The sequence below is a fragment of the Ammospiza caudacuta genome, chromosome 27, assembly GCF_027887145.1.
Source record: "Ammospiza caudacuta isolate bAmmCau1 chromosome 27, bAmmCau1.pri, whole genome shotgun sequence".
NCBI classification, from domain to species: domain Eukaryota; kingdom Metazoa; phylum Chordata; class Aves; order Passeriformes; family Passerellidae; genus Ammospiza; species Ammospiza caudacuta.
The window spans coordinates 6672734-6699783 of NC_080619.1; the positions used below are offsets into that span (position 1 = coordinate 6672734).

Here is a 27050-nt window from a genome sequence, read left to right on the forward strand (position 1 = left end):
AGGTGGAGGTGGTGGAGTGAAGGGTTTAGGAGAGGAACGCGAAGCTGAGAGCAGCCCTCGGGAAACAGCAGCGCTGCCCTTCCCCCTGTGGGCTCCTGCCGCTCTCGCTCATTCCTCCACGGCTGCCAAACCCAAACCACAGCAGCGCCGTCCCCTCCTACACGGCCCCAGCGGCGGTTTTGGGGCCGCGGCCGAGGCTCGGCAGCTTCCCAGGGCAGCTGGCACCTGGAGAAGGCAGTGCCAGCCTGGTAAGGGACAGCTCCGTGTCCCCCCACGTCACCCCGGAGCCCCGCACCTGTCAGCAGCTACCTGCCGCAGGTGCTGCTCCTTGTCACGGCGCTCACCTCACTCATCACGGTGTAATCACCAAACCGCAGGGGAGTCAAGTAGTTATTAGCGTGTTAAGAGGAGAGAAAGTTTGAGCAAGCGGGAGCTGGGGTTTGGCACTGACCGGTCTGGCTCCTGCAGAGCGCTGAGGGGCTCAGGGCTTCACCTGGGCCTGGCTTAGGGGCTTCAGGGCCTCACCTGGGCCCGAGGGGCAGCTCTGAGGGCAGGAGCCATCCCCGCCAGCCCTGAGAGCCCCGGGGCTCCGTGAGGGCTCGGCCCGCCTCACCTCGGCGAGCTAATTAGATCGGGCTCGCTAATTACCCGCGCGGAGCAATGGGCGGGCGGGCGGGCTGAGGGAGAGCCGGGGCGTCCCCCGCTCCATGAACCCCCTCACACAACAGCTTTACCCCCGCAATCACCGCACCGCACTAATTGGGGTCCGGTCGCTAATTACCGGCGCGGGGTACCGAGCCCGCTCCCCGTCCCCGCGCATGCGCACCCCCCGCCCGCCTCACCTGCGCCCCGCGCGCCGCCGCCTCAGGTGAAGCAGCGGCGGGAAAGGGGCGGGCGCGCGGGAACGGCCCCCGGCGGCGCATGCGCACAGCGCCGCCCCCTTCCCCCGGTCAGCGCGCGTCCCGCGGGTGCCCCCGTTCCACCCGTGCGCGCTCCCGCGCTCTGTGTGTGTCACCCCGCCGCCCGCCGTCACCCGTGCGCGCTCCCGCACCTGCCGTCCCCGCTGCCCTCGGCCTGTGCTGCGGGGTGTTTTGCCCCCCTCCTTCCCCCCCGCCCCACATCACTGTGCGTTCCCTCCCCGCCTCCGCGCGCTCCCGCACACGCGCACTCGCGCACTCGCTGTACACCCCCCCCCACCAAACCTTCCCGGCCCTTCAACCGCGGCCTCGGCCCGCGCGCGCTCCCGCCGCCCGCGCGCGCTCCCCCGCCTGCTTCCCTCCCCCAAGCCCCCCGCGCGCGCGCGCTCCCGCCGCGCACCGGTCCGGGCACGGGGCGCGCCCCCGCCGTCCTCCCCCCCCCCGCCTTAACGAAACCCGCGCGCGCGCGCCCCCGCGAGGACCGGCGGCGGCTGCGGCGGCGGCCACGTAGCGCTGCGGCGGCGGCGGCCGAGGGGCAGCGGGAGCCGCGTCCGCCCGCCCGCGGCGGCAGCGCCTGGGCCTGAGCGCCGGCCCCGGGCCGAGGCAGCGGCGGCGGCGGCCACCGGAGCGCGGGGGCCGAGCGGAGGGGCCGGAGGGAAGGCAGGGAGGGAGGGCCCGGCCGCCCTGCCCTCCGCCCTCCGCCGCCGCGCCCGCCCGCGCCCCCCTCCCCGCGCCGCCCGGCATGGACGGCGGCGGGGGCGGCCCCGAGGGCACCGGCCTGGGTGAGTGCGGGGCCGCCCGCGCGGCCGCCGAGCCCCTTCCCCGTTCCTTCCCCCCGGGCCTGGCGGCGCAGCCCGGCAGCGCTAGGCCCGGCCCGGCGGTGGGCGGCGGGGGGAGCGGGGCACGGGCGGCTCTCGGCCCGGAGGGGAGCGGGGGCACCGGGGGAGCCCCGGGCAGCGGGAGCAGGAGCGGACGGGCGGGCGGGGATGGGGCCGGGGGGCTCTGCCCGGGTCGGGGGGTTCCCCTGGGGCTGGGGGCTCTGTGCGAGCTCCGGGGGCTCTGCCCGGTGTCCGGGGCTCTCCCGGGGGTCGGGGGTCTCTGTGCGGGGTCTGGGGGCCCTGTGCGAGCTCCGGGGGCTCTGCCCGGGGTCTGGGGGTCCGGAGGTTCTGTGCGGGTTCTGTGCCGGCTCCGGGGATCGGGGGGCTCTGCCCGGGGTCCCGGGGCTCCGTGTCCCCTCCCGCGGGTACCGGGCCCGTGTCACCTGCCCGGGGGAAGGGAGGGAAGGTGAGATCCCGCAGCAGAGCGGAGGGAAGGCAGCGTTCCTGCAGGACTCGGTTTGCAGCGTGTCCCCTCGGCCCCTGCCCCGTCCCCGCCGGTGTCACCGCGCTTCGGCTCGGGCTGGTGCCGTGCCCCGGCTGTGAATCCGGGAGGTTTCTCTCAATCTCGGCCTTTTCCTCCAGGCGTTTTCCCCTTCCCCGGCTCGCCGTGCGCTGCGGGCGCCCCCGGGGTTGGGATTTTGGGAGTGATTTTTGAGCGCCTTCCGCGCAACTTTGGGAAGAGCCGAGCGGCTTCTCCTGGGGCTCACCAGAATTCCTTCAAGGCCTTTAATGGCAGGCGAGTTCGGTGGAGGGGAGAAATGTGAGGAGCGGGAGTGTTTGGCTGGCACGGGCCGGGGATGATGGCGAGAGGAGCTTAGGGAAGCACCTGGGCTCTGCCCAGCTGGAAGTTCTGTTCTGTTTCCCTCCCTTCACCGCCTGATCTGTGCTAAAAAATGGATTTTTGAGATGGTTTTGTAAGGGCTTCGGGGCTGCCAAGCGTGATTTTCAAAGGGCTTTGTGTCTGTGCTATCCGATAATTTCCCTCGTGTTTATCAGGTCTGATAATTTACCTGGCTTGGGCGTTCTCGCTCTGGTTTCACCTCTCCACCTCCCTACCTGTGTGCCAGGTGCGTTCCCTGCTGCTTCTGTGGCTTTTTACCCATCTCCTGCAGGGATGCAGAGCCTCATCCTGGGCAGGCAGCGCAGGAATTCCAGGTGTGACCCCAAAATCTGGGTACGACTGCCCTGCAGTTCCAGGTGTGACCCCAAAATCTGGGTACGACTGCCCTGCAGGAATTCCAGGTGTGACCCCAAAATCTGGGTACGACTGCCCTGCAGTTCCAGATGTGACCCCAAAATCTGGGTACGACTGCCCTGCAGTTCCAGGTGTGACCCCAAAATCTGGGTATGACTGCCCTGCAGTTCCAGATGTGACCCCAAAATCTGGATATGGCTGCCCTGCAGTTCCAGATGTGACCCCAAAATCTGGGTATGGCTGCCCTGCAGTTCCAGGTGTGACCCCAAAATCTGGGTGCAGCTGCCCCGCAGTTCCAGATGTGACCCCAAAATCTGGGTGCAGCTGCCCTGCAGTTCCAGATGTGACCCCAAAATCTGGGTGCAGCTGCCCCGCAGTTCCAGATGTGACCCCAAAATCTGGGTATGACTGCCCTGCAGTTCCAGATGTGACCCCAAAATCTGGGTGCAGCTGCCCCGCAGTTCCAGATGTGACCCCAAAATCTGGGTGCAAACAGCTCTGAGAGCTTTTGCAGAGGCTGTGTGTAGGAAAAGTGCAAATTCCTGGAGGCTTTTTGGGTTTTCCAGCTGGGCAGTTGTGTTTCCTGGGCTGCCAGGGGGTTGAGGGCTGGTTTAGAATTTTATAATTTTTATTTTCTGCGAGAGGAAGCTCAGGGTTGCAGGAATGGGGATTTGGGGCCATTTGTTAAAACACCTTTGGAGTATTGATGTGATCAGAAGAGGCTTTGGCAATGGAGGTGATTGTGAGTTTTGAAGGGTTTAATTGACTTTATTAACTAATAATTATATAAGGAACCTTTAGCTGACGTTTCCAGAGGAAATCTTGCAGTGGGAAGGGAGGAAATTGGGGTAAATCACCCAAAACCAGGAGATATTGGGGTGCTGTCCCTACAATCACAGAATGCGGAGATTTTACCCCAAGAGCCGCAGCCTCACCTAAAAACGTGAAGTTTTTATCTATGCAAAGCCTCTTGTTGTGCTCAGAGCAGGAGATTCCCTGTGGGAACGCCTTGGGAAGGGTTCCCCGTGCCTGAGGGGGATTTTTGCAGTAAACAGGAGGAGCAGGGACGTGCCCAGAGCACACCTGAGATGGCACAGGTGCATTTCAGGTGCTTACAAAACTCCTCTCCTCACTGACCTATTTCTCTCTGCAGCTCTCGGGGCCCTGGCCAAAAAAAATAAATTAAAATTAAATTTATTCCTGGTTCCACAAAAAAAGAAAGAGGCAGAACTGAAAGGAAGCAGCAGGCAGCTGAGGAGAGGGAGATTTCTGTAATATTCTTGAATAATTCTTATATTTTTAAAATTTCTAATATATACAATATATAGCATCATATACAATATTATATATATATGTACTGTGTATATATATATATTACATATTATATATTCATATATAATTTGATATATATATATTATGTATCCCACATTATATACTGTATATTATAAATATACTATAATAATATAATATAATATAATATAATATAATATAATATAATATAATATAATATAATATAATATAATATAATATAATATGTATTATATATAATATAATATAATATAATATGTATTATATATAATATATTATATTATATATGACATATAAAATCCAATATTTTATTTCTCCTGGTTCAATTCCCCCAGCACAGACTCTCAGCCCGCTCTGCTCCCTCCTTGCCAGATCCAGGCATTCTGAAAGCCAATTTTAAAAGATAATTTTACTTTTCAAAGCAGCTTTCATTTACATTTTGCTAAATCTGTGCTGTTTGTCCTTTCAGGATTTTATTGAGTCATTATTTGGGGGTTTCCCCCCACAGTAATGAGGGGAAAAATGGGAATTTTTCTGCGAAGTTCATTTTATCCTCACAAAGTTTCACCCTTTAAATGTTAAAGCGGATCCAGGTGAGATCTCCCTGCTCAGTCCTGAGCTCCCTCAGGTGAACGGTGGCTCAGTTTTTCCAGTGTTTCCCACCAAAAAATGTGGATTTTTTTAACCCGTTCCTCCCTGGATCCCAGCTGAAAACTCAAGGCCTTAAAATCCTTTTCAGCAGCTCCTGGATTGGAGCAAAATTTAAAGAATCTGCGCCCCAAGGGGTGTTTCAGTGGGATCTGTCACGGGTTTGATGCCTCAAAGAGCTTTTTAATCAAAACCTGATTTTTTTAAACACATCCCCATAGAAACGAGGCCAATTCCATCCCAATTTGTGCCTTTTCGGGGAGTTTTCCCGGGATTTTGGGGCGGAATTCCTGACGTTCCGCCCATCAGCACAGCACAAGGGACAGATTTCCCCAAAACCCCAATTTCCCCTGCCCAATTCCCAAATTCCTGTTGTCTCCGAGCTGGTTTTGGACCTGGGATTTTGTGAGCTGCTCCTCCCTGGATTTAAAAAAAAAATAAAATAAAAAAAATAAAAACAGGGAGTGAAACCTGGCAGGTGCCAGCAGCAGCAGCTCCTGCCCTTCTGACACCCTTCCCTCGGGAGGTTTCACACTGGGACTTCTCCCAGCAATTCCCAGAGCTTTTCCAGCAGCTTCTGCTGGGCCTGAGCTCTTTGGAAATGGGATGTTTTTTCCCCCTGGAAAAGGGATTTTTTTCCCATGGAAATGGGATTTTTTTTCCCCCCTTGAAATGGGATTTTTTTCCCCTGGAAATGGGATTTTTTCCCATGGAAATGGGATTTTTTTCCCCCTGGAAATGGGATTTTTTTCCCATGGAAATGGGATTTTATCCCATGGAAATGGGATTTTTTTTCCCCTAGAAATGGGATTTTTTTCCCTGGAAATGGGATTTTTTTCCCCCCTAGAAATGGGATTTTTCCCTCCCTGGAAATGGGATTTTTTTCCCCCTAGAAATGGGATTTTTTCCCATGGAAATGGGATTTTTTTCCCCCCTAGAAATGGGATTTTACCCCTCCTAGAAATGGGATTTTTTCCCCTCTGGAAATGGGATTTTTCCTGCCAGGGAAACTCCAGGTAGGAATTCCTAGGTGGCTTTGGGACAGGATATTCACACTTCATTTACACCTCTGCATATCCAAGGACACAGAGACACCTCCGGGGCCTCTTTGGGTGGAAAAATGCTAATTTCGGGCAAGAGATCTTGATGACAGATTTCCTTTTTGGGATTTCCACAGTTCCTGGACCTCTGGGTCAGTGGTGCTCAATGGGAAATGCCATTTTTTTTTTCCTACTTCAAGAAAAACGTTGAGTTTGTGGCTGTTAGATCTTAAACTCCTTTAGATTCAATAAAACACCCCAAGTTTATTGCAAAATCCGAGGGATTTTAGTGCTGAATTCCGAAATGAAAACCTCTGGAATGGATTTCTTCTCGTGGAGATAATGCTTGACAAAAATCCAGGAACCGCTGGTTGGAAAGGCTTTGTGTCTCCCAAAAATCTGGACTCGGCCAGATCGTCCCTCTTGAAAAACGGGAAAAGCCTGAGGCTTCTTCCTCATGGATTTTCAGTTTTCGTGGCAGGATTTCACAGATACATTTCTGGGGTTTGGGAATCTGATTTTCCATGAGCTTGTGGAAGACTTGGAGGGAAATTGCCAGCTCCAGACAGAGCATGGGGGGGAAAAAAAATAGATATATAAGTGTGCTGGGAATGGGAATAGGGTCGTTAGCAGCACTCAGCGCTTTGTTTTACATTTATTTTGCATTTATTTTGCATTTCCATGGGCTCAGGCAGCTCCAGCACTTCCCATGGAAATGCAAAAGCACCTGGATGTGCCGAGGCTCTAGGAGATAAAACTTCCCCACTTAAAAACAGATTTTCAGGGCTTTTTGCACCTAAAGCACAAGAAAGAAGGGATTGAGAGCTGAGGGAAATAATTGAAATAATTCCCTTCAGATGTGTTTTCCCACTGTTTGGGAATGGCTGGGCCTGTTCCAGGCACCTGTGCTTCCAACCGGGAGAGTTTATTGAGGCTTTTTTATCGCAATATTGCAGATTTATTGAGCTGTTATGGACCCGTTTGTGGAATTGTGGAATATCCTGATAAAGGGACCCTCAGAGGTCGAGGCCAATTCCTGCACAGGACACCCCAAAATTGTCATTTTAGCTCTCACTTTGTGTTTTCCTGGCGCAATCTGTGGTTATTCCCTGCTGGCTCATTCTCCAGAATTCACATGACCTGGGGATTTCAGAGTTTCAGTGGGAAAACATCTTCACATCCTCAGCTTTTCCTGAAATCTTTAATTTTCCTCACGTCTTCAGTCAGTTTTTCCCTCACACCCTCATTTTTTCCTCAGATTTTCCTCACACCCTCATTTTTCCTCAAATCCTGCTTCCCTCACATCCTCGCCTTCTCCTGAAATCCCGTTTTTCCTCGTTTTTTTCCCACTTTTCCCTCAGTTTTTCCCTCACACCCTCAGTCAGTTTCCCTCCAGTTTTTCCCTCACACCCTCAGCTTTTCCTCAATTTTTTCTCAGTTTTTCCTCACATCCTCATTTTTCCTCAAATCCTGCTTCCCTCACATCTTAACCTTCTCCTGAAATCCTGTTTTCCCTCCGTTTTTCTCCTTTTTTCCCTCACTTTTTCCTCACTTTTCCCTCACACCCTCAGTCAGTTTCCCTCCAGTTTCTTCCTCACATCCTCAGTCAGTTTCCCCTCAGTTTTTCCTCACATCCTCATTTTTCCTCAAATCCTGCTTCCCTCACATCCTCACCTTCTCCTGAAATCCTGTTTTTCCTCGTTTTTTCCCACTTTTCCCTCAGTTTTTCCTCACTTTTTCCTCCGGGCCGGCCCCGCTCACCCGGGCCCAGGCCGGGCCGAGGCCTCCCCGGCCGAGCCCGAATCTCTCTATTTTTAGCGCCGGTAACACCAAAAAATGCGGTTTTTCTTCAGAAGCTCGGTGTGAAGTTGCTCCCACACACTCACCAGCTTCCTCCACCCGCTCTTTTGTCTGCAAATTGTGCTTTTTTTTTCTTCAGAGTTCGAGCTTTTCATGTCGGAGTCTTTGCAAACCTTTGCCGCAGATATTCCCCAGGTTTGGGGCTTGATAAGCATCAAAAATCGCTTTGAAACTCTTGTTTCCTTTTTACATCTTAATCACGGCCTGCATCTCTCATTTGGCAGCGTGACTGGAATTTGTTCTGTGGAAAAATCTGCCTTGACAAAATTAAATTCACCTTTAAAACAACAAAAAACGCTTGGATGTTTTGGGATTAAAAACACCCAAACCTGCTTTGGGATTAAAAATTTAAAAGCGAGGGGGGAAAGGTGTTTTAAGAGCGTTTTTAGGGCAGTATTTCAGAGCTGCTGTTTGTGCTAAATGGCCAAGGAGGGCTTTGCTTTTTATTTAAATAATGGTTTTGAAAGTTGTGGGTCCCTTGAGGGTGGCAGTGAAAGGTTCAAAGCCACAGCAGCCGCTGATGCTGCAGAGTGAAGTGGTTTCAGAGCAAACGGCTTTGATAATTCAGAATAAACCCCACTGTGGCCTTGATTTGAGGTGATTCCTCTTGATGAAAAGGGTTTTTTTTTTACACACAATATCCCGTTAGTGAGCAGAGGTGAAATATTGGCAGGAATTTTTTGCCGTTTGGTAAATGGTGGAAAAGGTGAAATTTCCTTTTCCTGGCAAGTTTGGTGCAGTGGAATTCCTGATTTCCTCCTGCAGCTTCCTAGAGATGCTTAATATGATGAGGAAATAATCAGGTATTTTCTACGTGGAACTGGGAATTTCCTGGATAATCCTGAGTAATCCATCCCACTGCAAAGAAAAGCTAAATTGGCATTCATCCTTCCCACAGCTTCCTGGGTGTAGCGTTGGGAATTCCAGCTGGCCAAAACCAGTTTATTTTATATTTTTTCCCTCTGAATGTGAGTTGTGCCCACAATCCAGCATTAACAGCCCATCTCTGGGATTTCCTGTGGGGAAATGTGAGGATGGAGCAGTGGGAATGGGCCCTGCTGTGGTGCTGAGGCTGCAGTCCCTGCCAGGCACCTCCAGGAAATTAATTTGGAGTAATTTGGGAACCCCGGAGAAGTGCTTGAGTATTTTAATGAAGTTCATCACCAAACTGGTTATTTTTTTCCTTTCTTTCCCCGGTGTGGCACTTCACAAAGATTCCCATTATCGTTATTAATAATTAGTATTACTTATTCAGGCACCGGTTGCTTCATCTGCCCAGTTAAAATGCACTCCAAAGGGGGGGGAAATTCTGGTGGAACAGAAATTATGGAATTCCCAGGGAAGCTGTGGCTGCTCCATCCCTGGCAGTGTCCCAGGCCAGGCTGGGATCATGGAAAGTGTCCCTGGGTGGGATTTGCTGTCCCTTCCATCCCACTCTGGGGTGGCTCTGTCCTTAATTCCCTTCCCCTGCACCCTCTGATCCCAGGAATTCCTGATGGCGTCGGCCCAGCCCAAAACCTCAGGAAAAAAAGGAAAAAAAAAAAAAAAAAGAGAAAAAAGAGAAATGTGAGGGATGGATTGCTTTGTGTCCTCGAGGGACCACGTGGCGCTTCCCGCAGGAGGAAGTGGCAGCAAAGTCCGGGCAAATTCCAGCTTGGAAAAACCCGCGGGGGAAACGTGGATGGGCAAAGCGAGGTTGTGCCGTGGGGATTGAGGGGAGGGAGAGACAGAGGAAGAATTCCTCAAATCCCTCAAAATCCAGCATCTCCCGGGCTGGCTTAGTGCTGCCAGGTGAGAACTGGGGATTCCTCAGTGGAGGAATTCACCCGTGGCTGGAATGCGGCCCTGGAGCGTGTGAGGATGGGCTGGGGGAGAGCTGCGGTGGTTTGTGGGCGCAGAGCAGAGTTTGGGGCCATCGGTGCTCCCAGGAGCCCAGGAGAAACAGCTCTGGTGGGTGGAGAACATCCCTTGCCCGGATTTCCATTCCCTGGGAATCTCTGCTGGGAATTCTCCTGGTGCCTGCTGGTTTTGGGGCTGACAGCGCTCCCAAAATTCCAGCAGGACTGGTTGATGGGGAGTATTCCTTGCCGGATTTCCATTCTCTGGGAATTCTCCTGGTCCCTGCTGTTTGTGGTGCCATCACTGCTCTCAAAAATTAGAAATGGTTATGGTTATCTCTGGTGGATGGAGAACATCCCTTGGCTGGATTTCCATTCCCTGGGGGTCTCTGCTGGGCGTTCTCCTGATTGCTGCTGGTTTTGGGGCTGTCAGTGCTCCCAAAAATCCAGAGGAGTGGTTGATGGGGAGTTTCCCTTGCTGGATTTCCATTCCCTGGGGGTCTCTGCTGGGCATTCTCCTGATTGCTGCTGGTTTTGGGGCTGTCAGTGCTCCCAAAATTCCAGCAGGAATGGCTGATGGGGAGAATCCCTTGCTGGATTTCCATTCCCTGGGGGTCTCTGCTGGGCATTCTCGTGATTGCTGCTGGTTTTGGGGCTGTCAGTGCTCCCAAAAATGCAGGAGAGTGGTTGATGGGGAGTTTCCCTTGCTGGATTTCCATTCCCTGGATTTCCTTCCCAGTCCCTGCTGGGAATTCTCCTGGTCCCTGCTGTTTTGGGGCCATCACTGCTCCCTGCTATTTGTGGGGCTGTCAGTGCTCCCAAAAATCCAGGAGAGTGGTTGATGGGGAGTTTCCCTTGCTGGATTTCCATTCCCTGGGGGTCTCTGCTGGGCGTTCTCCTGATTGCTGCTGGTTTTGGGGCTGTCAGTGCTCCCAAAATTCCAGCAGGAATGGTTGATGGGGAGTTTCCCTTGCTGGATTTCCATTCCCTGGGGGTCTCTGCTGGGCGTTCTCCTGCTCGCTGCTGTTTGTGGCTCCCTGTCCCACCCTCAGCCTCCCCCGAAAGGCTCCCCCGGGCCGGGCTGTCCCCATCCCCGTTCGTTCCCCGCTGATTCCCTCTCTCCCTCCGGTCTCTCCGCAGATACGATGCTCGAGGGCTCCGCTCGCCGCCCGGGATCCCCGCCCGCGCTGCCCCTGCCGTGATCCCGACCCCGCCGCAGCCGCAGCCGCGCCCGCCAGGACCGAGCCGCGCCCGCCGGGCTCCGATGGAAGGGGCGCCGGGCCCGAGCAGCCCCGCCGGCAGCGAGGGCGCCCCATGAGCCCCCCCAGATGAGCCAGGCAGGCAAGGGGGAGCCCCCCGGGGCCGGCATGGCGCAGGAGGGGCCGCCCGCCTTCTACCCCGGCCAGGAGCTCGACCTGTCCGCCAAGGTGTACAAGAGGGAGTCGGGGAGCCCCTTCTCGGTGCTGGTGGACAGCAAGGGCGGCAAGGGCCACCTCCACGAGAGGGAGGAGCAGCCGTTTTTCAGGGAGAGCAGAGCGGTAGGAGAGGTCCGGGCTGTGAAAGAAGACAGGGAAAACTCTGACGACTCTGAGGAGGAGGAAGAGGAGGAAGATGAAGTGACTTACAAAAGGGAGCAGATTATAGTGGAGGTAAACCTTAACAACCAAACCTTAAATGTGTCCAAAGGGGAGAAGGGTGTCCCCTCCCAGTCCAAAGAGACTGCTGTCCTTAAGAGCAGCAGTGAGGAAGAGGAGGGTGACAGTGGGGAAGAGGAGGCCACGGAAGACAGTAACGACTACGAGGAGAACGAGAGGCAGAAGAAAAAGGAGAAAAGAGCGGAGAAGGGCGGCGTTGGCCAGAGGAGGAGCAGGAGAGCCGCCGCGGCCGCCGCCGCCTCCCCGGCGCCCCGAGCCGCGCGCGGCCGCAGGAAGGGCGCCGAGCCCCCCAAGCGCAAGAAGAAAGCTGCCAAGGAGCCCAGGGCGCCCGTGCAGAAGCCCAAGTGCGAGGAGAAGGAGACTCTGACGTGTGAGAAGTGCCCCAGGGTGTTTAACACGCGCTGGTACCTGGAGAAGCACATGAACGTCACGCACAGGCGCATGCAGATCTGCGACAAGTGCGGCAAGAAATTTGTGCTGGAGAGCGAGCTGTCCCTCCACCAGCAAACTGACTGTGAAAAAAACATCCAGGTAGGTCTGCTGGCCTGCTGGCCAGGTCCCCACACCTCCTGGCGTGCCCTGGATCCGCCTGGTGGACGCTTCACAGGGGGAAAAAAAATCTCCTTTTGCACGGCCCCATGTGCTGAGCCGGGCCCGGGCTCTGCCTTATCCCGCGTTTTGGGGTCTCCCAAAAGGAGGGGATGGCAGGGAAAGAGTGCTCAGCTGCTCTGAGCTGTTACTCCAGGAGTAAACTGTGAGTTGGGAGCGCAAAGCTCCTTTAGCAGGGTCAGAATCTGGAGGAAATGGTCCCAAAAATGTGAAGTTGTGTGGTAAATCCTCATCCTCCTGCTCCTCCTCCTGCTGAGCGCCCGCAGCTCTCACTGAGTTTAGAATTCCAGGGGTTTCCGTGTCCTGAAATGCAATCCCACGGTGTGGAAAACCAGGTGAGCCTTCCAGGGGAAACAGAATTCCAGGAGTTCCCTGGGACGGGCAGTGTGTGAGATCCCAGAGGCAGCAGCAAAGCCAGGATCCGAGCTGGGTTAAATCGGGGTTTAAACCCCTCTGAGACCACGAGAATTCCCAGAACGATTCTGAAGGGCTGGAACTCACACCTGCACCCCCTTCCCGGCAGGAAGCCCCACAAATCTGCCTGAAGACACCAAAATCTCCATTTTTTTTTTTTTCTCTCCAGAAACCCTGATTTCCCCCAGCAATGGGAGGAGGAGGCTTTGGGAGCTGTGGGAAGAGCTCCAGAATTCCTGCTCCCTCTGGGGCAGCTCCGTGCCAGGGAATGGGGCACTGCTGCCTTCCCTGGCACCCCAAATCTGGTTTTGCCTTATTTTCACCCTCCTCCTCCTCCTCCTGGAATCCTGGCTCCCGTTGGAGTTTTGGGCAGCTGGAATTTGTAGGGCAAGGAGGGTTTGTTGTGTGTGAGGGTTTGAGCGCAAGAATTGAACGTTTTTCATTGTTTGTTTGCTTTCAGTGCTGGGCTGGGTTGATGCTCAGCTCCCACTGTGTGGGAGACGTGGAATATTTATATTTATTGCAATTTCTCTTTTCCCAGCTCTGGGTAACTCTGGGCTGGTTTGGTTTTTTTTTTTTTTTTCCCTTAAGTTTCAGCTCAAGGAAGGATTTGTTAATATAAATTTAATTTTTGCAGCTTTTGAAAGAAATAGTTTAAAAGTTCAGTGCAGCAGGGAGGATTTAAACGGGAATGTAAGAAAGGCCCCAGCAAGCAGGGGGTTCATTCACAGCATAAAATTTAAGCAGGAGTTAAAAAATTAAGGAATTAAAGCAGGAATTAAAATTTAAGGAGGAATTCCTAAATATTTTAAACACATAAAATGGTGAAATATCCGGTATCCATCTACTCATGCGTCTAAAAGTGATAAGAAAAGGAGAAATTATAGAAATTATGGTTTAAATCCGGAGGAATCTGGTCCAGAGACTTGCCAGTGCCAGCAGCACTGGGAGTCACCTCCATATCCAGGAATAAATCCAGCAGTTCTTGTTCTGTCCTGCCTTTGGGATGTGTTTTCCAGCTGCCTGTTGCTGTGTTTTTTATTCCAGTTGCCAACAGGATTGAGGGAAAATTAAAATTTCCCTCAATTCAGGGTTCGGTGTGCAGAGGGGGAGCTTTGTGCTGGAATAAAACTGGTTTAATTTTGGACTGAAATGAAAACCGAGGCTGCTCCTCCCAGTGTTTCCTCCTGGGGATGGAATAAATCTGTTTTTCCAGGTAATTTCTGCTTTTTCACCCCTCACAGCCGGCACCTTCAGGGGATTCCTGCCCCCACTTGGGCTCTGCGTGGTTCGGAGTTTTGAATCCTGAATTCTGGTGTGGCCTTGGCCCCTCCAGGGGCTCCTTTCTCTGTCAATCCAAGGGTTTTGGGGTCATTCCATGGAGTTTCTTTGCTCTCCAGGGGTTTTTTTCCCCTGCCAAGGGGGGATCCCAGCGGGTGCTGTGGGGGCAGAGCAGAATTCCAGGTGGGAATTCCCAACCCTGCGGAGATCCCAGCGGAGAGAAAACGCTCCCAAACGAGCAGAACTCGTTAATTTGCTCGTTCATCAGCACCCAGCCCTTCTGAACGATGGGGAGAGGTGGGGATTGCTGGGCTGGGAGCTGGAGACGTCCCAAAAAACCCCCAAAGATCCCAAAAAAACCCGGGACAAGGCGCAGTTCCTCCGAGCTGAAGATGGTTTGGTGTCCTCGCGCTCCGGGATCTCCACACGGGAATTTTTCCTGAAGTTTTTGGGGAAGAGCTGCTGGAAAAAGAGGAAGAGCTGCCTGAAATCCTCGAGGGGATGATTGCCTGGACATTCCACAGGAGTTTGGGGAAGGAATTCTCAGCCTCCAAGTGATACTTTGGGCCTTCCAGGAAGGAAGAGAGCACGGCAGGAGCGTCCAGCGGGATGGGAGCTGCTCCCCATGGAGATCAGAGGGATGGGAGAGCCTGGAGGGGCCACACCTGGGTTTGGGGGGGCTTTGGGGGCTGGACGGGGCTTTGGGGGTTTATTGGTGTCGGCCTCCTCCAGCTCTGCTGGGTCCTTCCCTCTCCAGGAGTTTGGATTCTTATCTCACCAAGGGTTTGGATTCTCCCTCTCCAAGGGTTTGGATCCCTATCTCACCATGGGTTTGGATTCTTATCTCACCAAGGGTTTGGATCCTTATCTCACCAAGGGTTTGGATCCCTATCTCACCATGGGTTTGGATCCCTATCTCACCATGGGTTTGGATTCTTATCTCACCAAGGGTTTGGATCCTTATCTCACCAAGGGTTTGGATTCTTATCTCACCAAGGGTTTGGATCCTTATCTCACCAAGGGTTTGGATCCTTATCTCACCAAGGGTTTGGATTCTCCCTCTCCAAGGGCTTGGATCCTTATCTCACCAAGGGTTTGGATTCTTATCTCACCAAGGGTTTGGATCCTTATCTCACCGTGGGTTTGGATCCTTATCTCACCAAGGGTTTGGATTCTCCCACTCCAAGGGTTTGGATTCTTATCTCACCGTGGGTTTGGATCCTTATCTCACCAAGGGTTCGGATCCTTGTCACTGAGAATGTTTGGATTCTTTCCACTCCAAGGGTTTGGAATTTTTTCGGCACCACGGTTTTGGATCTTCCCTCTCCCAAGGGTTTGGATTTTTCCACTCCAAGGGTTTGGATTCTTTGCCCTCCAAGAGTTTGGATTCTTCCCATTCCAAGGGTCTGGATTCTTCCTGCTCCGAGGGTTTGGATCCTTCTCGCTGAAAATGTTTGGATTTTCCTGCTCCAGCAGTTTGGATTTTTCCATTCCAAGGGTTTGAGTCTTCCCTCTTCAAGGGTTTGGATCCTTCTAACTGAAAATATTTGGATTTTCCTACTCCAAGGGTTTGGGTTTTTCCATTCCAAGGGTTTGGATCCTTCTCACTGAAAATGTTTGGATTTTTCCACACCAAGGGTTTGGGTTTTCCATTCCAAGGGTTTGGATCCTTTCTTTTTCAAGGGTTGGGATCCTTCTCACTGAAAGGGGTTGCATTTTTCCCCCTCCATGGCTTGCATTTTTCCCCCTCCATGGTTTGCATTTTTCCCCCTCTATGGTTTGGATTTTTCCCCTCCAGGGTTTGGATTTTTCCCCTCCAGGGTTTGGATTTCCCTTCTCCAGGGCTGGGCCCTCCCAGCCCAGCAGCCCCAGGGCCTGTGGTGTTGGATTTTGGCATCAGGAGGCACCAGAACACCATTACACACTTCCCTTGGTGTAATCCCAAAATCCGCGTTTTTACTGCCTCCATTCCCCTCAGGTGTAAATCCCAAAATCTGCATTTTTACTGCCTCCATTCCCTTCAGGTGTAAATCCCAAAATTCACATTCTCACTGCCTCCATTTCCCTCACATATAAATCCCAAAATTCACATTCTCATTGCCTCCATTCCCTTCAGGTGTAATCCCAAAATTCCCATTCTCATTGCCTCCATTTCCCTCACATATAAATCCTAAAATTCACATTCTCAGGCACCTTTTTCACTGCCTTCCCTCCCCTCAGGTATGAATCCCAAAATTCACATTGTCTCTGCCTCCATTCCCCTCAGGTGTAAATCCCAAAATCCGCATTTTCACTGCCTTCCCTCCCCTCAGGTGCAATCCCAAAATCCACATTCCCAGGCACATTTTTCACCATTCTGGGACCTTTTTTTTTTTTTTTTTTTTTTTTGCCTCCATTCCCCTCAGGTATAATCCCAAAATTTTTACTGCCTCTATTCCCCTCAGGTGTGAATCCCAAAATCCACATCCTCAGGTATAAATCCCAAAATCCACATTCCCAGACACATTTTTCACCATTCTGGGACCCTTTTTTTTTTTTTTGCCTCCATTCCCCTCAGGTATATTCCCAAAATTTAAATCCCAAATTCCACATTCCCAGGCACATTTTTCACCATTCTGGGACCTTTTTTTTTTTTTTTTTTTGCCTCCATTCCCCTCAGGTATAATCCCAAAATTTTTACTGCCTCTATTCCCCTCAGGTGTGAATCCCAAAATCCACATCCTCAGGTATAAATCCCAAAATCCACATTCCCAGGCACATTTTTCACCATTCTGGGACCTTTTTTTTTTTTTTTTTTGCCTCCATTCCCCTCAGGTATAATCCCAAAATTTTTACTGCCTCTATTCCCCTCAGGTGTAAATCCCAAAATCCTCACTGTCACTGCCTCCATTCCCCTCAGGTGTAAATCCCAAAATCCACATTCTCATTGCCTCCATTCCCTTCAGGTGTAATCCCAAAATCCACATTCTCATTGCCTCCATTCCCCTCAGGTGTAAATCCCAAAATTCACATTCTCATTGCCTCCATTCCCCTCAGGTGTAAATCCCAAAATCCTCACTGTCACTGCCTCCATTCCCCTCTGCTGTAAATCCCAAAATCCACATTCTCATTGCCTCCATTCCCCTCTGTTGTAAATCCCAAAATCCACATTCTCACTGCCTCCATTCCCCTCAGGTGTAAATCCCAAAATCCACATTCTCACTGCCTCCATTCCCTCTGCTGTAAATCCCAAAATTCACATTCTCACTGCCTCCATTCCCCTCACGTGTAAATCCCAAAATTCACATTCTCACTGCCTCCATTCCCCTCACGTGTAAATCCCAAAATTCACATTCTCACTGCCTCCATTCCCCTCACGTGTAAATCCCAAAATTCACATTCTCACTGCCTCCATTCCCCTCAGGTGTAAATCCCAAAATCCACATTCTCACTGCCTCCATTCCCCTCACGTGTGAATCCCAAAATCCTCACTGTCACTGCCTCCATTCCCCTCAGGTGTGAATCCCAAAATCCTCACTGTCACTGCCTCCATTCCCCTCAGGTGTGAATCCCAAAATCCACATTCCCAGGCACATTTTTCACCGTTTTGGGGCGTTTTTGGTGCCAAACCTCCCCCCAGCCCAGGCCCCCCTAACCCGGCTCCCTCTGTTCTCCCCCAGTGCGTGTCCTGCAACAAATCCTTCAAGAAGCTCTGGTCGCTGCACGAGCACATCAAGATCGTGCACGGCTACGCCGAGAAGAAATTCTCCTGCGAGATCTGCGAGAAGAAGTTCTACACCATGGCCCACGTGCGCAAACACATGGTTGGTGAGTGGCTGGGCACGGGGAAATTGAAATTGAAATTATCGGGGAAATTGAAATTATCAGGGAAATTAAAATTATCGGGGAAATTGAAATATTCGGGGGAAATTAAAGTTATCGGGGGAATTGAAATATTCAGGGGAATTAAAATTTTTATTGGGGAAATGAAAACATTCAGGAGAGTTTAAATTATCGGAATTGAAATTATCCGGGAAATTTAAATTATTGGGGGAATTGAAATATTCAGGGGAATTAAAATTTTTATTAGGGAAATGAATATATTCAGGGGAGTTTAAATTATTGGAGGAATTGAAATTATCAGGGAAATTAAAATTATTGCGGGAGTTGGAATTATTGGGGAAATTAAAATTGGGGGTATTGGAATTATTGGGGAAATTTAGATTATTGGGGGAATTGAAATATTCAGGGGAATTAAAATTTTTATTAGGGAAATGAAAATATTCAGGGGAATTAAAATTATCAGAATTTAAATTATCAGGGGAATTAAAATATTCAGGGGAATTAGAATTATTGGGGAAATTAAAATTGGGGGAATTGAAATATTCAGGGGAATTGAAATTATTGGGGAAATTGAAATTATCAGGGAAATTAAAATTATCGGGGAAATTGAAATTATCAGGGGAATTAAAATTATTGGGAAATTAAAATTATCGGGGGAATTGAAATTATTGGGGGGATTGAAATTGGGAGAATTGAAATTACTGGGGAAATTGAAATTATAGTGGGAATTAAAATTATCAGGAGAATTTAAATTTTTTTGGGGAATTGAAATTATCAGGGAAATTAAAATTATCAGAGGAATTAAATTAATCCTTGAAACTGAAATAGGAGAAATTGAAATTATTGGGGCGGATTGAAATCATAGGGGGGAATTGAAATTATGTGGGGAATTGAAACCATAGGTGAAATTGAAATTACCGGGGGAAATTAAAATAAATAATCTGGGGGGGAAAAACGGGCTGGGAGAGCTGGGAATGGAGAAGGGAGGGATCCAGGGAGGGCTCCGGGCCCTGAATTTCTGTGGCCACCTTCAGCTCTGCGGTTCCTCTCAGCGTCACTTTCAGTCCTGAGTTCAACCAATTCCATCCCTGACGGGGACGGTTCGAGGTGTCCCTGGGGACGGATCCCCAGGGTCCTCCCAGCCCCAAAATTTGGGGATCCCATGGAACCCAGCGCCGTTCTTGGCCACAAAATTTGGGGATTCCATGGAACCCAGCACCATTCTTGGCCACAAAATTTGGGGATTCCATGGAACCCAGCACCGTTCTTGGCCCCAAAATTTGGGGATTCCATGGAACCCAGCGCCGTTCTTGGCCCCTTTGGGGATCCCATGGAACCCAGCGCCGTTCTTGGCCACAAAATTTGGGGATTCCATGGAACCCAGCGCCGTTCTTGGCCCCTTTGGGGATCCCATGGAACCCAGCGCCGTTCTTGGCCACAAAATTTGGGGATTCCATGGAACCCAGCGCCGTTCTTGGCCCCTTTGGGGATCCCATGGAACCCAGCGCTGTTCTTGGCCCCTTTGGGGATTCCGTGGAACCCAGCGCCGTTCTTGGCCCCAAAATTTGGGGATTCCATGGAACCCAGCACCGTTCTTGGCCCCAAAATTTGGGGATTCCATGGAACCCAGCGCCGTTCTTGGCCACAAAATTTGGGGATCCCATGGAACCCAGCACCGTTCTTGGCCCCTTTGGGGATTCCGTGGAACCCAGCGCCGTTCTTGGCCCCAAAATTTGGGGATTCCATGGAACCCAGCGCCGTTCTTGGCCCCTTTGGGGATCCCATGGAACCCAGCGCCGTTCTTGGCCCCAAAATTTGGGGATCCCATGGAACCCAGCACCGTTCTTGGCCCCAAAATTTGGGGATTCCATGGAACCCAGCGCCGTTCTTGGCCCCAAAATTTGGGGATTCCATGGAACCCAGCGCCGTTCTTGGCCCCTTTGGGGATTCCGTGGAACCCAGCGCCGTTCTTGGCCACAAAATTTGGGGATCCCATGGAACCCAGCGCCGTTCTTGGCCCCAAAATTTGGGGATCCCATGGAACCCAGCGCTGTTCTTGGCCCCTTTGGGGGGGATTCCATGGAACCCAGCGCCGTTCTTGGCCCCAAAATTTGGGGATCCCATGGAACCCAGCGCCGTTCTTGGCCCCAAAATTTGGGGATTCCATGGAACCCAGCGCCGTTCTTGGCCCCTTTGGGGATCCCATGGAACCCAGCGCCGTTCGTGGCCCCTTTGGGGGGGATTCCATGGAACCCAGCACCGTTCTTGGCCCCAAAATTTGGGGATTCCATGGAACCCAGCGCCGTTCTTGGCCCCAAACCCCCCTGGGCAGAGCAAGGAGAAGCCCAGCCCGTGCTCGCCAAGCAGCCCAGGAGCCCCAGCCCGGGCAGGAATTGTCAGGAACGTGCCAGTTTTCCCTGGATTGACCCCTGTGTGTGCTGCAGCCCACACCAAGGACATGCCCTTCACCTGCGAGACCTGCGGCAAGTCCTTCAAGCGCAGCATGTCCCTCAAGGTGCACTCGCTGCAGCACTCGGGGGAGAAGCCCTTCCGCTGCGAGGTGGGAATCCTCCGGGGGGAATCCGGGGGAACGATCCTGGGAGTGGGAATGGGATGGGGTGGGAATGAATGAGGGGCAGGAACGATCCTGGGAATGGGAATGGGAATGGGATGGGGTGGGAGTGAATGAGGGGCAGGAACGATCCTGGGAATGGGAATGGCCCTGGATGGGGTGGGAATGAATGAGGGGCAGGAATGGCCCTGGATGGGGTGGGAATGAGGGGCAGGAACGATCCTGGGATTGGGAATGGCCTTGGATGGGGTGGGAATGAGGGGCAGGAATGATCCTGGGATTGGGAATGGCCTTGGATGGGGTGGGAATGAATGAGGGGCAGGAACGATCCTGGGAATGAGGGATGGGAATGGCCTTGGATGGGGTGGGAATGAGGGAAGGATCCTGGGAATGGCCCTGGATGGGATGGGAATGAGGGAATGATCCTGGGATTGGGAATGGCCTTGGATGGGGTGGGAATGAGGGGCAGGAATGGGAGTGGATGGGGTGGGAATGAGGGAATGATCCTGGGAGTGGGAATGGCCTTGGATGGGGTGGGAATGAGGGGCAGGAACGATCCTGGGAGTGGGAATGGATTGGGAATGGCCCTGGATGGGGTGGGAATGAATGAGGGGCAGGAACGATCCTGGGAATGGCCCTGGATGGGGTGGGAATGAGGGGCAGGAACGATCCTGGGAATGGGAATGGCCTTGGATGGGGTGGGAATGATGGATGGGAATGGCCCTGGATGGGGTGGGAATGAGGGGCAGGAACGATCCTGGGAATGGGAATGGCCTTGGATGGGGTGGGAATGATGGATGGGAATGGCCCTGGATGGGGTGGGAATGAGGGGCAGGAATGATCCTGGGATTGGGAATGGCCTTGGATGGGGTGGGAATGAGGGGTGGTTCCATCAAAGTTTGAGAATTCTCTGCAGGGGGAAGTCACTCAGGGGTCTCTGGAGAGATTGAGGCATTAAATCCATGGGGTAAATCCATGGGGTAAATCCATTGGGTAAATCCATGGGGTAAATCCATGGGGTAAATCCATGGGGTAAATCCATGGGGTAAATCCATGGGAACGCTCCTGGGAGTGGGAATGGCCTTGGATGGGGTGGGAAGGAGAGGCGTTTCTGTCAGAGACGGGGGATTCAGATCTCCGAGGGGTGGTTCCAGCACAGCTCCCTGCTCAGGGGTCTCTGGAGGGATTGAGGGATTGAATCCATGGGGTAAATCAATGGCATAAATCCATGGGAATGCACCAGGAAGTGGGAACGGCCTTGGATGGGGTGGGAATGAGGGCTGGTTTTATCAAATTTTGGGAAATTTGGGTCACCAAGTGCTGATCCCAGGGGTCTCTGGAGGGATTGAGGGGTTAAACCCATGGGGAGCTGGTGAGGAGCTGGTTTGGAGGGAGGCAGAGTCCTCTAGTGGAGAGAGACCGGGACACCCGCAGAAATCCATTTTTACTGGAATAAAAAACATTTTTACTGGGTTGGGGTCCTGGATCTGCTCTCCTGCTGCCCCTGTCCCTGCCAGGCTTTCCCCACTCAATAATCCCAGCTTTCCTCACTCAATAATTCCAGCTTTCCCCTCACAATTCCAGCTTTCCCCTCACAATTCCACCTTTCCCCACTCAATAATTCCACCTTTCCCCACTCACAGCTTTCCCCACTCGATAATTCCAGCTTTTCTCACTCAATTCCACCTTTCCCCTCACAATTCCATCTGTCTCTCACAATTCCAGCTTTCCCCACTCAACAATTCCAGCTTTCCCCACTCACAGCTTTCCCCACTCAATAATTCCAGCTTTCCCCACTCATAATTCCAGCTTTCCCCACTCACAGCTTTCCCCACTCAATAATTCCAGCTTTCCCCACTCATAATTCCAGCTTTCCCCACTCACAGCTTTCCCCACTCAATAATTCCACCTTTCCCCACTCAATTCCAGCTTTCCCCTCACAATTCCAGCTTTCCCCACTCAATAATTCCACCTTTCCCCACTCAATAATTCCACCTTTCCCCACTCACAGCTTTCCTCACTCAATAATTCCAGCTTTCCCCACTCAATTCCATCTTTCCCCACTCAATAATTCCACCTTTCCCCACTCACAGCTTTCCCCACTCAATAATTCCACCTTTCCCCTCACAATTCCAGGTTTCCCCTCACAATTCCAGGTTTCCCCTCACAATTCCAGCTTTCCCCACGCAATAATTCCACCTTTCCTCTCACAATTCCAGGTTTCCCCTCACAATTCCAGGTTTCCCCACTCAATTCCAGCTTTCCCCTCACAATTCCATCTTTCCCCACTCAATAATTCCACCTTTCCCTACTCAATTCCAGCCTTCCACCCTTCCTTCGTTCCTTCTCTCAGTAAATCCTTTCAATCCCCCTTTTTCTCTGAGGCATTTCTGCCAGGCCCAGCTGCCTCCCAGCCCCTGCAGGGCTCACTCCCAGCTTCCCAAAGCCCCAAATTCCCTTTTTTCTCCCCGCAGAACTGCGACGAGAGGTTCCAGTACAAGTACCAGCTGCGCTCGCACATGAGCATCCACATTGGGCACAAGCAGTTCATGTGCCAGTGGTGTGGCAAGGACTTCAACATGAAGCAGTACTTCGACGAGCACATGAAAACCCACACTGGTGAGGGCTGGGAGGGCATTCCCAGAGAATTCCCTCGGGGTTTGGGGTGTTCTCCAGCCGGGACAGCTTCCTTCCCTGCCTGGGGTCCCTGTCCTTGCTGGTGGCACAGGCGGAGCTGGGGTTCCCTGGGGGGAATGGGAATTATTGCCTGGGTGTTTGGGGCTGGAGAGCCCCTGGCTGGAGCCTTTTGGCCCTAAACCCTGAGGGGAGCCAGGATTTCAGAGCCTTTTGGTCCTAAACCTAAGCTGAGCCAGGATTTCAGAGCCTTTTGGCACCAAACCCAAACTGAGCCAGGATTTCAGAGCCTTTTAACCCTAAACCCAAACTGAGCCAGGATTTCAGAGCCTTTTAACCCTAAACCCAAACTGAGCCAGGATTTCAGAGCCTTTTGGCACCAAACCCAAACTGAGCCAGGATTTCAGAGCCTTTTGGCCCTAAACCCTGAGGGGAGCCAGGATTTCAGAGCCTTTTGGCACTAAACCCTGAGGGGAGCCAGGATTTCAGAGCCTTTTGGCCCTAAACCTAAACTGAGCCAGGATTTCAGAGCCATTTAACCCTAAACCTAAACTGAGCCAGGATTTCAGAGCCATTTAACCCTAAACCTAAACTGAGCCAGGATTTCAGAGCCATTTAACCCTAAACCTAAACTGAGCCAGGATTTCAGAGCCATTTAACCCTAAACCTAAACTGAGCCAGGATTTCAGAGCCTTTTGGTCCTAAACCCAAACTGAGCCAGGATTTCAGAGCCTTTTGGTCCTAAACCTAAGCTGAGCCAGGATTTCAGAGCCTTTTGGCACCAAACCCAAACTGAGGCAGGATTTCAGAGCCTTTTGGCCCCAAACCCTGAGGGGAGGCAGAATTTCCTAAACCCCCATTTGATCTCCAAAGGCAATGGTGTTTCCCAGGGATCAGGTGATTTTTCCAGTGGTTCTCCATGGCTCAGGGGGTTCTCCATGGCTCAGGGGGTTCTCCATGGCTCAGGTGATTTTTCCAGGGGTTCTCCATGGCTCAGGGGGTTCTCCATGGCTCAGGGGGTTCTCCATGGCTCAGGTGATTTTCTCAGGGAGGTTCTCCATGGTTCAGGGGTTCTCCCAGGTCTGAGGTGATTTTTCCAGGGGTTCTCCATAGCTCAGAGGGTTCTCCATGGCTCAGGTGGTTTTTCCAGGGGCTCTCCATGGCTCAGGGGGTTCTCCATGGCTCAGGTGGTTTTCTCAGGGAGGTTCTCCATGGCTCAGGGAGGTTCTCCATGGTTCAGGGGTTCTCCCAGGTCTGAGGTGATTTTCCCAGGTGGTTCTCCATAGCTCAGAGGGTTCTCCATGGCTCAGGTGATTTTTCCAGGGGCTCTCCATGGCTCAGGTGATTTTTCCAGGGGCTCTCCATGGCTCAGGGGGCTCTCCATGGCTCAGGTGATTTTCCCAGAGCTCAGGTGATTTCCCCAGGGCTCTCCATGTCTCAGGGGGGTTCCCAGGATCCCTGACCCCCCGCTCCCCGCGTGTGCCCGGCAGGAGAGAAGCCGTTCATCTGCGAGATCTGCGGCAAGAGCTTCACGAGCCGGCCCAACATGAAGCGGCACCGGCGCACGCACACGGGCGAGAAGCCGTACCCGTGCGACGTGTGCGGGCAGCGCTTCCGCTTCTCCAACATGCTCAAGGCGCACAAGGAGAAATGTTTCCGCGTCACCAGCCCCGGCACCAGCCCCGGCCCCGCCGGCGCCGCGGCGCTGCCCGCGCCCTGCCCGGCCCCTCCGGCCGCGGGCGCCGCGCTGGGGCTGGCGCTGGGCCCGGCCGCGCCGCCGCGCCCCGTGCCGCACCCCTACGGAGCGCTGGCGCTGCCGCCGCCGCCGCACGGGCACCACCACGGGCACCACCACGGGCAGCAGCAGCAGCAGCAGCACCTGCCCGTGCCCCCCGTGCCGCACCTGCCGCCGCCGCCCGCCCTGTTCAAGAGCGAGCCGCTGAACCACCGCGGGCACGGCCACGGGCACGGCCACGGGCACGGCCACGGGCACGGCGGGGACGGTTTCCTGCGGCACCTGGACAAGGGCGGCCCCGCGCAGCCGCACTGACGCCGCCCGGCACCTGGCACCTGGCATCCAGGTTTGGGAGCTGGGACACGGAGCTGGGAGGGGAGCTGGGAGGGGATCGAGCTGCTGTCGCCACGGCCGTGGGCACGGGCACGGCTCCCTGTGGCGCCTGGGTGAGGGCAGCCCGGGACAGCTGCACTGACAGCGGCTGGCACCTGAGATCCAGGTCTGGCAGCTGGGATGGGGTCTGGGATTGGATCAGGCACGAAATTGGACCACCATGGTCATGGGCATGGCTTCCTGTGGTGCCCGGACAGGACCAGCCTGGCACAGCTGCACTGACAGCAGCTGGCACCCAGGCTGGGGAGCTGGCACGGGATCTAGCGTGGGATTGGACTTGGGCACGGCTTCGTGCAGCACCTGGACAGGACCAGCCTGGCACAGCCACACTGACAACAGCTGGCACCTGGGATCCAGGTGTGGGATCTGGGATGGGATTGGACTGCCATGGCTGAGGGCACGGCTTCGTGCAGCACCTGGACAAGGCCAGCCTGGCACAGCCCCTCTGGGATCAGGGGCTGGCACGGAATCGGGCTCTGGGGTCCCATTTGGGCTCTGGGATGGCATCGAGACCCTGAACCCCACAGCAAGGGCTTCCTGTGGCCCCTGGTGAGCCCAGCCTGGCACAGCCACACGGACACGGGCTGGGATCAGGGACCTGGGAGCCAGGTTTGGGATCCTGGATCTGCTCTCCTGCCGCCCCACTTGGTGCTTGGGGTCAGGGTTTGGGATCTGGGACGGGATGGAGCCCCAGAACCACCGCGGGCACACCTGGGCAAGGCCGGGCTGGCACAGCCGCACGGACACGGGGTGGGATCAGGACTGGGCGTGGGTCTGGGGTCCGGGATGGGATCTGGGCCTGGGATCTGGGATCCAGGATGGGATCTGCCCTTCTGCAACCCCATGCCGTGCTTGGGATCTGGGTTTGGGATCCAGGACCCAGCTTTGGGATCCACTCTGGGTCTGGGATTCAGGTTCCAGCTCTGGGATCCATTCTGGCTCTGGGATCCAGCTCTGGGATCCAGGATCCAGCTCTGGGTTCCATTCTGGCTCTGGGATCCAGTCGGGCTCTGGGATCTGGGTTCCAGCTCTGGGATCCATTCTGGGATCTGGGTTCCAGCTCTGGGATCTGGGATCCAGCTCTGGGATCTGGGTTCCAGCTCCGGGATCCATTCCGGATCTGGGATCTGGGTTCCAGCTCTGGGATCCATTCAGGGCTCTGGGATCCAGGATCCAGCTCTGGGATCCATTCTGGATCTGGGATCTGGGTTCCAGCTCTGGGATCCATTCAGGGCTCTGGGATCCAGGATCCAGCTCTGGGATCCATTCTGGCCCTGGGATCTGGGTTCCAGCTCTGGGATCCATTCTGGCTCTGGGATCTGGGTTCCAGCTCTGGGATCCATTCTGGCTCTGGGATCTGGGTTCCAGCCCTGGGATCCATTCTGGGATCTGGGTTCCAGCCCTGGGATCCATTCTGGCCCTGGGATCCATTCAAGGCTCTGGGTTCCAGCTCTGGGATCCATTCTGGGCTCCAGGATCCAGCCCTGGGATCCATTCTGGCCCTGGGATCCCCTCCCAGCTCCCCCCCTCTCCTGGCCCAGCTCTGCCCCTTTCCCCCCCGGGTCCCCCCTCTCCTCTCGAGGGCCCCCCAGGACTGAAATGCCCAATTTTGTGTTTTCCCGGTGACTTTTCTAAACCGCGGCCGCCGAGCCCGGTGGGATTTTCTAATTTCATATCAGCTGACGAGGTTTGCTTGGCTTTTATATCCTGGCCCTCTCCTCAAAGAGGAGGCGGGCCCGGGCTCTTTGTACTAATGGGAAAGGCTGTGAGTTAATTAATACAGAGCATTAATGATCACTGTGTACGTAATGATTCCTTTCAGCACCCCGAGCTCGGAGCGTTCGCCCAGAAAAGCAAAAAACAAAAACGGAAAAAAAGAAAAGAAAAGGAAAAAAAAAAAAAAAAATCCCCTCCCGTTGTTTTTGTGTAGCTCTCCTAACACACTTCTTTATTTTACTACAGAAATTATTTTAGAGGTTTTTTTGTATAGATCCTATTTAGTAGAGTCTGTTTCTAAAACAAAAAAAAAAGCCAAAAAAAAAAAAAATTGATGATGATGATGATGATAATAATAATAATAATTGTATTTCCATAAACGGTGTAATTTTTTCAGTGTAGCTGCACCTCTGTTGTACAATAGAGAAATTTTTATAATCAGCCCCAATGTGATTCCTCAAAGATGCTTTTCCCAAATTCCCCAACCCCAGGACTCCAAGGTGCTTCGGAGAAGAGAGGAGGAAAAAAAAAACCC

At 53.2% G+C, this 27050-nt stretch overlaps 1 protein-coding gene across 1 annotated transcript; it reads left to right on the top strand.

The window, feature by feature from the left end:
* The first annotated feature begins 1659 nt into the window (after window positions 1-1659).
* On the top strand, window positions 1660-25555 carry ZNF652 (zinc finger protein 652). The gene is given in 8 exon segments (XM_058820551.1): window positions 1660-1927; window positions 2792-2862; window positions 10825-10926; window positions 10929-11870; window positions 17303-17450; window positions 19910-20025; window positions 22512-22656; window positions 24162-25555. Coding segments are annotated over 8 exon segments (2352 nt in total). The 3' UTR covers window positions 24722-25555.
* The last annotated feature ends 1495 nt before the right edge of the window (window positions 25556-27050 follow it).